The sequence below is a fragment of the Chaetodon auriga genome, chromosome 20 (assembly GCF_051107435.1).
Source record: "Chaetodon auriga isolate fChaAug3 chromosome 20, fChaAug3.hap1, whole genome shotgun sequence".
NCBI lineage: Eukaryota > Metazoa > Chordata > Actinopteri > Chaetodontiformes > Chaetodontidae > Chaetodon > Chaetodon auriga.
The window spans coordinates 16,193,344-16,207,074 of NC_135093.1; the positions used below are offsets into that span (position 1 = coordinate 16,193,344).

Consider the following 13,731-nt stretch of genomic DNA (forward strand, 5'->3'; position numbering starts at 1 on the left):
CTCGAAAGCTTTCTTAGCTCAGTGCAGTTTTTCATAAATGGCTCCTAATAATTCCACAACTACAGCTCCCATGGGGCTTTGAGCTTGTCCGCTGGGAAATGTGGTTGTCGGACGCTAACAAGTGTTTTGTTTGTTATATGAGTAGATCAATATAGAATATGGATAGAAAATGCCAGTATGATGCCAGAAAGACCAGTGAGGACCCTCTGTCAATGTATGCGTTAATGTAAATGCTTATTTTTAGTGTTCATTGGAAAAGTCTTCTTATTCTACGCTTTTTTCTTGCTGAAATCAGCTTTTAAAAGCACAGAGACTGAACATAGACAAATGTGCTGTAAAACCAGAAGAATGAACTAGAGTATGTCAATTATACAGAAAAGTGCTACAAGTTATCTGGATGATAAAGCAATACATTACTGAGAAAGCGAGAAAAAATATTATTTTTTCTAGCTTAATATTATAGCAATATTACCAGAAAGCAATCTTTTACCTGCATTAACACAATGCTTTTTAATTACCTCCAGTCTGCATAACTGCACAATTTTATTTTTATTTATTTTTTATTGTGGGGAAAAAAAATACAAGCATATAAAGAGGAATTAATCTGTTGTGCTCAGATAGTAGAGATGTGTTGTCAAAAGTCAGGACAGGCTGAGAGCCCGAGCTCCCTCTGAAGGAGTTGTGACGTAGAAAGTTGGGGTTCCACTGTACCGCTCCTGTTGAGGAAAAAAAAACACAAACACACACACAATGAGTACATTAAACCTTTAACCAATGATGAATCTGAAACAAATCACCAGATCTGAGATGTAAGCATTATAATTGCATGTGAGCATCCCTTGTGCATGATGTGAATAACCACAAAGCAGACTGTCCATCAAGAAGGGCTGCAGGACCATTCATTCTTACAGTCATAGGAAGGAAGTTCAGAGAGGGAGCAAGAGGAAAGAACCAGTGGGCTTGTTTTCGCGACTAGACCTTTCCTCTTCAGTCGAGACACATCTTTTCCTCCTCCAAACTTCCTTTACTACTGCTTCCTCCAGACTAAAATTACACAGGCAGTCCATAACTCATCTGACTCCCCTGTAAGGCATTCAAAGGGCACACAGATACAGCCCTCCCACAAGGAAATAGTCTGTTTAATAAAGCGAGAAATGCTGTGGTGACACTACATAGAGTACTGTACTACATAAGCTAAAACACAGTATTGAATTGAGTATTTACAGTATATCATTTACAGAATGTAATAGATCTCAGATGGAACTGCCAGAAGGACAGGACTAGTTAGTTAGCGCCATTGGATTTATCAATACCCAGCACAGTTCAGCGAGTGACATTTCAGAGGCATGGTCACGGTCATTGGTTCTAACATGCACAAACCTCAGTCAGATAAAGCATCTATGAGTCAGGCAGGCTAGAATGACACATTCAACTTAACAATAGAGGGGACAGAGAGGAGGGACGGCAGTTTGGTCATGTTGTTCACAAAGGATATGGCATCACCCTTCAGGTCGCCCACTGACTACACCTACTACAACTCCTCATAAATGTAACTACACATCAGGGCTGCTGCCGCTTCAGAGATACCACGTGTAGACTCCAAGAACTATGATTAGTCATCTTTTGCTGCTTGTTTCTAAAGACTCAGACATGGTTGTTTCTTTGCAGCAACTATAAATTTAGCTTAAAGCAATGGTTTGAAATTTGGGGAAATATACTTATTTGCTGTCTCAGATGAAAGGTTGTTCACTCTCATGTCTGTGCACTAACTGGAGCTCGAGGAGGGAGCTAAGCCTAGCACAAAGACTGGGAACAGTGAGACTGGCCCTGTCGGAGCGGTTTCTTGGCAATCAGCCCGTCTGAGTGACTGAAGTGACAGCTGATTGTGTGTCAACCTCACTGTGACGGTGAGAGTGCAGGAGTTCATTGCGTCTGATGATAAATAGTTCCAGTCTGTAAAGTCCCGTCTGCTTCCAGAGTTTATGGTGAGGTAAGCTAATTGACTCCCAGCTCTAACTCCATAGATAAAAGGTACCAAGTGGATTTTCTGGCCACTAGTGGCACAATGGAGCAAGCTTTAAGATCGGGTATGCACTTCATATTTTTGTGCAGACACGCACACACACACAAGGACTGACAGTTGGTAGCAGAAGTGTGTCAAGAAATGGATTAGCTCAGCAAAAAAAGTAGGGAGGAGGAAGACTGCTAGCATGAAAACATGCAAGTTTCAAATTCTCTTATTTTTTTCAGGGCACAGGGCACTTTCAGATCTGAGAACATGAAATCATTTCCAAATCTTTGCTGTTGTCCAGTAGTTCTGCCACTGCACTGCAGCTCTATTTATAACAATCCTGCACAGTCAGCATGGAACATTTCCATAGCAGACACCTACGTTTAAAAGCCATCACACTAACAGACAGATGAAGCCAGTAATGTTTTAGATTCTATGTCTGAAATGAGCATTTGTAAATACTAATTTCTAATATAACAATTTATTATTTCCTACAACCCCCCCCCCGGTCATAATCTATGTCTTTTACGTTTCCATTACAAAGTTAACCCTAAACCTAACTCATACAAGGTTTGATTAAACAGATGAAGTCCTAGGGATAATTGTTTCAGTTGTGACGAGAAGGAGCCGTCCACAGTCCACCAACGTGGCAGGTTCTGGTGCTTTTAGTTTACGTTCTTTGCCTCGAGCTCAGCACTTGATGAGCCGGAGTGAGGTGCAGTTCAGAATTTCCGCTGGGTCAGGAGTCACCAGATCGACCTTGAATCCTTCAGCCAGAGACACCTTCAGCAGCTCCTCCACAAACCCCTGCATGTCTGTGATTTCACAGGGACTCCAGTGCATGTTCATGATGTCCTCCGACGGTGCGACCTCAGGATTAGAGACAATTAGCCCCCGGTAGCGCTGCTTGTCGTACTGGTCCTGCGGGAGTTCGTCAGGTCTCGGGACCCACTCCAGCTTCAGCCTGTTCTGCCTCGGGTTGCATAGATGGGGGCTAGTGAGACCCTGCGATGTTCTATAAGAGAAGCGCTCACAAAGCAGAGTCAGGAAGGCTCTCCAGGTACAGAAGAGGTCAACTGTGAAGGCTCGCACAGAGCACGTGCGAAGCTCATAGTTTTCTGGCCCATGGCGCAAGTTAAAGTGCAGAACGCGGACCTGGAACGAGAGGGCAGAACATGCTGACTGCACTTTCTCCAGAGTGTGGCACACAAACAAAGAACCAGTCTTTCCATGTTTCTCAACATGCAAACACAAACACAGACACAGACACAGACACACACAGACACAGACACACACACACACACACACACACAAACACACACAGACACACACAGACACACACACACACACACACACACACACACGCTGTATACATGCAAAACATTAGCTCAAAAGGTTAGTGAGGACCAGTATTTTCTAAAGTTTCACAATTCTCCATTGAAGGTCAATTTCAATTCTGGTCATAGGAAAAGTTCAACATTTTCATGTCTGTATGCGAAAGATGAAGCTACTGTCAGCAGCCAGTAACTTCACAGAGCACAAAGGCTGGAAACAGCGAGCCTGGCTCTCCAAAGCTGATAAAATCTGCCTACTGGCCTCATAAAGTTCCCATGAAACACAAGGCAGAGTGCAGCTAAAAGGACCGATAATGTTAGCTGCATGGCTAACTGAGCTAACGGCAGCTACAGTCAGATGATCCAGTTTCAACAAAATCAGTGAATAAAGTTGTTTTTGTACAGTGATTAATGAGGCCTGGCCCTCAGTTAGACCCAGTTAGAAAAAGGCTATTTATAGGGCACAAAATTAGCATACACCCCAACTACAGGATGTCATCAGTCATCAACATTTTTTTTTAGCTTTCTCCAGGAAATGACAAACTGTAAAATGTTTTTTTTTTTTGCCATTGTTGGGTGAGATACTGGTGTACAGGTGATGTCTCACAAAAGAGGTGATGAAACACTTAAACATCAATTTTGATTTCATGGGAACTTTAACGCACTTCTAACGCATGCTGAGAGCTCACTGATTAACATGTTCTTTGTCATTTGGTTAATCTACACAAAATCTGGGTCTAATCACGTCTAATGGGCTATATGGATAAACTTTGGAGGAAATTTGATTATAAGGCTCTTTCAGACAGAGAGCAGCTGCTGCCGATACCTCAGTTGTTTCCAGCAGGTGAGCTCCAACACAGGCCGCTTTCGCCGACCTGAATCTGTGACGGCGTGCAGCATGTAAACAATAAACCACACTCAACCCAGTCCATTTGCCTGTGAGATGAGAGTAGAGCTGGTGAACAGCAGCAACCAGTAGCGTATGGTACAGGTTGTTATGGTAGGATAACTGGAAGCTGCAGCAGTGAGGTTGCATGAGGTCATAGCTGTAAGTGCTCGCTGTCTGAAAGTGCTTTATGGATCAAATCACTGTGTATCATCCTACATAGGTGTACTGTGTTTTAAATCAGTTTGTCAGGTCTGATTACACTAATTATACCTTCTACAGACAACTCTACAGTAGCTCTGAATGATAACGACTGTCTCCATGGTGGACCGCCTCGTCAATATCTCCTCTTTATGTAAACTCAAATAATGGGCCTCATGTAAGACAACATTTTCTTACTCTTACCCTGAATCTCTCATACTTTTCTTTTTGGTTTGCTTGTGTTCACCACACTCTACTGGACAAACTTGCTATAAATTGCTAGTTTCAGCCTGATTGATGTCATCATGTGGTGGACGTTCATTTTCGTGACTGTATGTAAGTTTCATTCCCAAGCAAAGAGAACAAATTTAGCAGTGACAATTACAAATTCCAAATACTAATACAGCTGTCAATGTGTTGTCAGCAGCGCTGTACTATGACAGATGTAAAGAGAATATTATGCAGCAGTTCATGTCACACTGTCAGCTGTTATTATTGATTTGCCACATTCCCCTGACATCAATCTGCAGAAACACCCCGAGGCTGCTGTCAGCATGACAGAGGTTTCCTATTTTCCGAACTGGCGAGATGTAGCCTTTAAGCTGCTGGTGCCAACAGTGGCAAGAATTTCCTCAAAACCTCTCAGATTTTTGTTATTATATATTATTATTATTGTTATGTTTTACTTGATTTTTGCCAGCATATTTAGATTCACTGACATGAAAGCCACAGATCTGAACCCCTCATGCCACTTTAGGACAAATTTGTTCTTCCAACCTGCTCTTGCATGAGGCCCACTGACTTGATTCATTGTCAGACAGACATCCTGGTCTAACTTTAAAATACGTACCTTGGAATCAACATTCACCATAATCATGGCTCCTATTGGCCCTCCTCTAAGGCTGAGAGGCACGGATGCCTCATAGTGGCGAATCTCCTCCAGCAGGGGGCGTATTTGGAAGAAATCGGCCTCTCTCCGCAGCAGTGCCAGCTCTGAAAAGCCATCCGGCAGGTCCAGGGAGCTGGAGCGCAGGTAGTTCAGAATGTACCTGAACACTTTTCCATCACGGTCTATGAAAACATGTCCTCTGTTGTCTCTAAGCACTGGGATTTGTCCAGTGAACATAGCGCCTAGCATTGAGTCACGGCAGCGTGTCAGAGTGTCCCGGGTTGTAGTATAAATTTCTCCCCCGACATTCAATGATACCGGGTCCTGGAGAGAGTTCCTGTTGTCGTCCGGTGAGTTCAGGTTCAACATCTTGGAGGCGAAGCAGTGATTTCTGTGATCCTGAGAAGCCTTCTCTGATGTTGTTGTCGAAAGGAGAAGGATCCTTCTGCTGTGGTCAGGAATGCTGAGGACGGAGGGATGTGGAAGTTTCAAGTGTTCCTTTTGTTTCCAAGAAAGATTTGTTTCCTTTGTCAGCCAGCGAGCCACAGCAGTAGCCAGGATACCACCAAGTTAGGAAAGATGGAAGGAACTTTGCCAAGTCTGCTTCCAAAGCTGAAGATTCATAAAACGGGAGTTTCGAGGCGATAAAAGGATGCTGTTCTTTACCTTCTCACTGTTTCCTCAAAGCAGCTGTGCTGTCCTTACAAACGCCTGTTCCCCGTGACTTTCTGTGGTGAAGTTTACATCTTTGTTGACGTGTCTCCTGCAGGATTCTGAATGCCAACAGCAGGCCTTCAGTCTGGCTGTGTTAAAGCAGAAAGGCAGCAGGGCCACAGTGACCAGACCAGCATGCTAATAACTGGACACTTCTGGCTCCGTCTCCACGAAGCTCTCTTTTATTCTCAGCTCAAACCCCCTGATCTCACACACACTCACACTCACACTCACACACACACACACACACACACTGTGGAGCTGTCTGAGCAAGACACGGGGGACTGGGCAATTTGTCTGACATGCCCCCCCCTTAAAGTGACAGCCAGAACACTGAGAAGTGCTTTTTATTCCCAGTGAACACATGAACAATGTCCGGAGGGACTTTTGATTTTAAATGCCCTGAGGAATGCAAAGATTTTCCAGAAAACAGAATCATAAAAGCAGGAAAGTTGACAGCAAAACTGACTCTGTATTGTATTATATTGCAGGAAGAGAATAATGAACTACCACTGCTGCTGCTACTACTACAACTACTGTAGTACTGCATGTTCAGGTTCAAGGTATAATTAGAAACCTGAGGCATCTGATGGCTGTCAGGTGTAATATTTTAGGTCACAAGAGATGGATGACAGGTGATGATGTTAAACCCAGGAGATCATGTGCTTTCAGATCAGTTTATCAATGAAAACTATGAGAAAAACATTCTTTAATGACGAAAACTAAGACTAAATGAAAAGTAACCTTTGAAATGAGAACGATGGTGAAATGTATTATATTACAATATAAGACAAATGGTAACTATTTCCCATTTTAATGCAAAGTCTTATTCAGCGGCGTGCATGCATCTGCAGAGTCAAACACCACAGCTCCTCATTAGCGGCACAGTTTCCTGTGCCTCACAAAATACCTCTTGTTCAGAAGTTGATTTAGCGGTTTGACCTGCGTCTTACATTCAGCAATGTTCTGTCTGTCAGTAATGTGATCTGATATTCTAGGAAGAAACAAATCTATGGACTAAATTCATCTACAATCCACTAAGAATTACACAAGGAGCAACAGAAAATCAGCTGAGACAAAATGATGTTTGCAAAAAGGTTAAAAAGCGAGTGTAACAGTGTCAAGTGCCGTGCATGTGGATGAAACTCTGATAATTCTGTCTGAAGTCTTCCTGTGGATACTACGTTAGCAGAGAAATTGACCTTTTAAAGTTAGCTTTTGCCTGATATCAGCATATCTGTACCTACAAGCTTCCCACATACGGATTTAAAAATACTTTACTGATGATAATAATCTACATACAGTATATGATGTATGCGTGCGCTTTTTCCAACCTGTATGTGGAGTATCGTCCTGTCAATGGCGTGGGCCTGTAGCAAAGTCACAGTGCATCCGCCGAAGCCTCCACCTGTCATCCGGCTGCCGAACACCCCCTCCACCTCCATGGCTGCAGACACCAGCTCATCCAGCTCCCTGCAGCTCACCTCATACAAGTCTCTGACACAGGGACATCAAGTTATCACGCACCTGCCCCAGTCTGCCCTGAACAGTGACTCTCGGGCAAACAGATGCGATACGGCTGCTTTAATTGTACCTCAGGGAGTTGTGGCTCTCCACCATCAGCTTGCCAAACTCTTTGTAGGCTCCTCTCTTCAGGGCTTCAGCAGCCTGGACAGTTCTGTCTATCTCCTCAATCACATGACGAGCTCTTCGATAGGTTACATCATCCAGTCTGCTCCTTGCCTCTGAAACGAAAGTACTGGATGTTATAGCCCCTGGAATTAAACTGTATGTATTTTTACAGTCTGAAGATCTGCTCTGGATATTAAATGTTGTGTGTAAAAACTATACTTCACACCCTCCAGGTCCTTCATGGAGGCATCTCTGAGACTGTCCTTCCCCAGGATGGAGGCAGCTTCCTCACACTGTCTGCGTCTCATGGGGTACTCACTGCCGGTCAGAGAGTGTTTCACATTGGAGTTGGTGATGAGAATGACCAGGCCGGGGTCTGACAGAGGGACAGGGGTGGCCTCCAGGGACCTGAATGAAACCACCAAAAGTACATGGCTGATAATGGTGGATGTACATGCGCAGAATTTCCTGCGTTTGTAAATGTTTCGGTAAAACATACCTGCAGTCAATGAGCAAAGCATGGCCCTCCCTGCCGAGGACAGACACAAACTGATCCATAATGCCACAGGGTACGCCAGCATGAGTGTGTTCTGCCTGCTGACAGGCTACTGCTTTGGATACTTTGTCTCCATCATCTGTGGAAGAAAGTCAAAGATGGATACATCAGCTGCAGCAGAATTTCAACATCAGTTTATGTTAACACCAATACATCAGTTTGCTGGTACGTCCAATTAGTCTTTCTGTGAAAATCACTGGACGTCATCCGTCTCTAACATAATGAAGACTCCTTCTTGACTGCACTTACTGAATGTTAATCACACTGATACACACATTGTAGTCTCTGTAATCAGATTCTGACCTGGCTTGAGCTGCTGCAGGAATGTGTAGAAAGCCACCTCCAGAGAGGCAGAGCTGGACAGACCTCCTCCCAGGGGGACACTGCTGGCTATTACCGCCCTGAAACCTGGGACAGGAGGAGCTGAAGTGTTCCAGCCGCAGAGAATGAACACATTAAATATCTTCTTGTGTCCAAACAAGAAAAGATAATATATTTGTGAGATTAACAAGCTTATGCTTTACATCTGTTCTCCTTCATTTTAACAGAATATGATTCACTACATGATGTGAAAAATGAAAAATAAAATGCTCTTAAAAATAATGTGTTTCTAAATTATAAGACCCTTGTTTTTGTAGCTGCATACAGTCATTGTTCATTTGTTTACCTCTGTAATGCTGTATAACACCCTTCACATAGTTTGCCCAGCTGGGTAAGCCTGGAGACAGCGGTGATCCATCAGTGGGCAGGCTGAAGTCCACCCTTTCAGGCTCGTCAGCATCCTTAGCTGCTGTTACCACGGTAACATCCCGGCCAGAGGTTTGCCTCCCGACCACCACAGTCACCAGGGGCAGAGCCTGGGTCAGCAAACACGAAAAGGCCCACACAGATGAGTGCTTATCTTTTCCTCTTCATGACAAAGAGGATCCCTAACCCTGACCTAACCCTAACCTCAAAGGAAATGTCTTTCCAAACTCCATTTAAAACATTAATAAATAGACATAAGTTTCATTCTTATTGATGGTTTACAGAACTGTAGTACATGTGCCAATCCTTAGCTATTCGACATGCACATGATCCACCAAACATTAGATGAAATCTCGAGTTTTTACAGCACTATTGTTAGTGTAACACTGCAGAACTGTGAGAAAAGTTGTATTTTTGCATGAACTTATTGTTCCTGGGTGCAGTGCATGCACGCCGAACAGCAGAGAGAGACTCCTTCTAGATTTCTGAAGAGGCTCGGAGTTATGTCATGAAAGACCGACAAGTCAACAAGCAAGGGAACATTTAAGTGGCAGATTTTTGAATGACATTTGGTGGGACAAACAGTACTGTTTCCCTTCACCCAGTCATAAAGTTACCATTGGAAGTACAAATCCCTGGTTGTAGTCCGTGTGCTCCCCTATCAGGTTGACTCTTCCAGGAGCACAGACCGCCGTCTGAGGAGCCTCTTCGCCGAACACCTGGCCATACAGACGGCGAGCCTGCCCCACCAGCTCGGACACAGACGGAAAGGAACTGGCCATTGAGCAACACACAGATTTCAACCGCTACTTCTAACGCAAATTATGGCAACGACAGGATGAAACATGCGCGCAAAATCCGCCGAAATGATCCTGACAACTTCTCACAAAAAGCGTTGACTCGTGTAATCGACGGCTGGGGCTTTTGACATGTCAGGTGATTTTATTTCCTGGTTCTGTGGCAATAGAGTTTGTTGTGAGGGTTTGATTGGTGAAAAGACGTCACATGACACATCACTTTGCAACTTCAGCTCGATTATTTGCTGAATGAGTGGTCCATATGAGCCAGATAGAGATCAGGATAGACTTTTTCTGGCACAGCCGTGGCACTTTTTTCACTTGTCTCAGTTTCCTCTCCTTAATAAATTTAAAAAAAAAAAAAAAAAAAACCTCCCCTTTACCTTAGCAATTAATGCAGCAGCTGCCTTTGCACTGAAGGAGAAAGGTGGAGGACTCAAAGCCTCTGCAGTCCTGGACACTACGGGTGGCGCTCTCTCTGTGCAGCAGCATCGTCTCTCAGCCTGTGGTTGGAAAAGTAATGTGATGGTGGCACCTGGTGGCCGATGTGTTCAAAGGAGCTGTTCAGCCATGTATTACCCGTTCAGACATTGTGATGAAAGGAAAACAAATGTATATAGAATAATTTGTTGACAGTATTATTGTTAACAGTTATTTGTCCCGTGCATAAAAGTTAGTCAGATGTTCGTTACACACAGCTTTGTTTGCACCAAGGAAACCTTCACATGCAGGATGGAACATCTCCAGACAACAGCAATACTTCTCATCAATAGAGGAATAAGCAAACTCAGCAGCTGCTAAGGGCCTTTTACCCTCCATGGAGCCCCCAGAGGAGCAAACGTGAAAACCTCTGCTTAGTTGTGTCATCATTTCAATACTGAAGTAATATTGTTATTTTTTTCCTGTTTTGAGTTTCCTTAAAAGGAAATTGACCTGAAATTACATTTATCAGGTTCATCTATAAAGAATATTCCTTTATGAAGAGAAGAGGAAGTGTTGTTGTTGTTGTTGTTGTTGTTATTGTTGTGCTGTGTGAGGAAACAAGCCATTTAGGGCTTCATTGTGTTTTAATCCTCGATGCTTGTAACTGCTGCTGCTATTCTGTATTTTCAACTGTCAAATAATTTCAATCAATGATGCTCAAAACAAAATCACATGGGTTTGATCTTAAGCAGGCAAACCATATAAAAGGTATCAGTGTGTTTCTCTATTGGTGGGCTGCTACTGACAAACGGGTTTTTGTCCATGGTAGTTTTGCTTCAAACTTTTTTTTAAAACACTCCTTTTGGATACACTAGACTAAAAGATGTGTGTGACCTCAGAATAGTTAATAATAAACTTTTTTGCACAGCACCTTTCATACAGGAGTTGCAGCTCAAAGTGCTTTACATGAAAGGAATCACATGCAGAAAAGACAGAAAGGACATAAAAACAGATCATGCAAAACACGATTGAAATAAGGATGAAAATAAAAAATAAAGACAATGCATAAAACTGCACAGTGAAATATCAAAATCTAGGTAAAAATAGAGTAGAATAATGATAACAGGATGGACATTAAAAACAGATAAAAAGTGAATGTAGAAGAAGATGGAATAAAGGCAAACATCATTTTAAGAGAAGTGCAGCAGAGGATAAGTGTGAGGCAAAGCACTAAATCAATCCTGAATGTCACAGGAAACCAGTGCAGAGCAGCTTGAACTGGACTAATGTGCTCTCTCCTCTTGCTTCTCGAACCAAGCTGCAGAGTTTTGAATGAGCTGAAGTCTCAGCGTTTTTTTCTGGTAAATACTGTGTTACAGTAATCAAGTCGACTTGAAATAAAGGCATGAATCAGTTTTTCAGCATGTTTTTGTTTAGAAATTGTTGTACTTTCGCTGTTTCTAAAGGGGAAAAAAGAAGTTTTAGTCACCTTGTTGATGTGGGATCTGAAGCTTAGATCTGAGTCTAGGATAACACCGAGACTTGCAACCTCAGATTTCATTTCCCCAGATTAAATATCACACCATTTTCTTCAGGCTTACAGTCAGCAGCCACCTGTTGTAACTGGTTGGTTTAGGATCCAATTGCAGTACCACTGGTACACAGAAGCCACTTTCACTGACTTCGATCTCAGGCATGAGCCAAACATTCAGCAGTCACTGACTGGCAGAGATCCAGGAAGTGCAGGGCAAAACACTGAATCAGATACTGAAGGCAGAGGTATTTACCGGAGAACGGAAGATCAGGTGAAGTCACAGGCAGGCAGGACCGGTAATGAGAGATCAGTCCAAACATGAACGCTGGAGAGTCTTCCATGATGTGAAGAACAATCTGGCACTGAGTGAGTGTGGCAGAGCTGCTTAAATACTGGACCGATTGGGAATGAATCTGAGGTGTGTGATCAGGTGAGGGGGCAGGTAGGCGTGGCTGGACAGGGGAGTGGAAAGGTACAGACTGAGCAGGTGAGCAAGGAAATGTGACACCTGTACATGATGGCTCAAACTGATTAAGTTTAGCTTCACGTCAGTCTACAGTGGAATGTTTGGCTGCCTGTTACGACGCAATAATAACGAGTCTGTGTGCAGACTCATCACCGTCTCAGCCTCGTCTGAGTTATAGTTGACTGGAGGGACTGCTGAAAAAATCATTGGTGCCAACCTGCCCTCCATTCAGGACTGACACACCTCCAGAAACAGAGCATCACTGCAGACGCCTCACATCCTGGACACACGTTCCATCTTCTCCCCTGTGATAGGTGCTACAGATCAGTGCCAAAACAACCAGACACGAAGACAGTTTCTACCCACACAACATCCCGTGACTGCACACAGTGTACACATACATACATTGTTATTGTGTTTATTGTTTACTGCCTCGCCATTCTCTGTATATACTGTTAATTTTTAGATTTTTGTACATTTTTTTTTCCTCTGATTTTCATAATTGAAGTATAACCTGAAGCAGCTGCTTTTGAACAGCTCCAAAGTGTGTGTGTTATTATTGAAAAGGAAGAAAAAGGTTAAACATGTGACTATTTAATATTCAAGTTGTTGCTTTGGTGTATTGACAATCATACCTATGCTGTTTACAGTAAATTCTAAAAAAGAATGCAGTGAGAAGAAACTATGCAAGACAAAAAAAAAAGACAGTCTCAAACAAATGAAAAATAAAAAATAAAAATAAACTGACGACTGACTCTCTAAAGAGCTGTATTCTTACAGACAGAAGGTCAGTAATCCAGTGTTGTCCACTGTCAAGTCTTCTTACAGCGTGACAGCACTTTGTAGCGACTGCAGTCGGTGGAGGGAGCCCTCTCTGATCCCCAATAAAGTGCATAGCAGTAATCAAGCCAAGAATAGATAAAAGCATGGACAACTTTTTTTAGATCAACATTTGATTCCTAAGACCAAATTTTAGAGATTAAACTGAGCTGGAAGAAACATGAGCAGCAGCAGCAGAACACAGTCAGACCTGCTGCTCTAACTGAAACTGCCCCACAAATTTAGATTTTTTCCTCCTCCACCAGACAAGGGAAGAGGCTGGAAGAAGCCACCATATGTACTGATCTTGTGAGCCCAAGGGATATTTTTCATGTTTTTACTTCATCTGAGTCTCATGCTGTCACACTGAAATGTCATGTATCCATTCTGCAGTTATTGTTCATAGACCACTAAAGCATTGCCCAGTTTTCTTGACTGAATTCTCTGAGCTGTATGGATGTGGTGGAAATGGCATGTGGTGAACAACAAACAAAGCCAAAACCAGCCAAACCGACCAAAATGTCCCAGGAAAGAGAGTGCTTTAGTTGTCTCAGGTGGACTTGGTCTCCTCTTATGATTCCTCCCTCCTGCTTTTCTACTTCTCTTTCTCGCTGTTCCTGTTGGACATGCAGTCTTCCTCTGAGCTTTAACTATGGTGGATGTTCATGTAGCTCTCCTCATACTGTCCTGCTGTACTGACTGTCATTTTAATAACGTGTCTC

General features: G+C 43.1%; 1 protein-coding gene across 5 annotated transcripts; it reads right to left on the bottom strand.

Moving 5' to 3' along the window:
* Nucleotides 1-538: 538 nt before the first annotated feature.
* On the bottom strand, nt 539-12,122 carry galk1 (galactokinase 1). 5 transcript variants are annotated; one of them, XM_076760652.1, is made up of 9 exons: nt 11,978-12,122; nt 10,151-10,302; nt 8,891-9,080; nt 8,527-8,646; nt 8,167-8,302; nt 7,894-8,075; nt 7,630-7,780; nt 7,370-7,532; nt 539-716 (listed from the first exon to the last, which is right to left on the bottom strand). In XM_076760652.1, the coding sequence occupies exons 1-9, from the start codon at nt 12,063-12,065 to the stop codon at nt 642-644; spliced, it is 1,257 nt and encodes a 418-aa protein (XP_076616767.1). In that variant the 5' UTR covers nt 12,066-12,122; the 3' UTR covers nt 539-641. The 5 variants fall into 5 exon arrangements, with proteins under 5 accessions (XP_076616767.1, XP_076616764.1, XP_076616769.1 ...); XM_076760649.1 differs by having other exon boundaries at nt 539-3,166; XM_076760653.1 differs by lacking the exon at nt 539-716 and adding an exon at nt 5,689-6,124.
* Nucleotides 12,123-13,731: the final 1,609 nt, after the last annotated feature.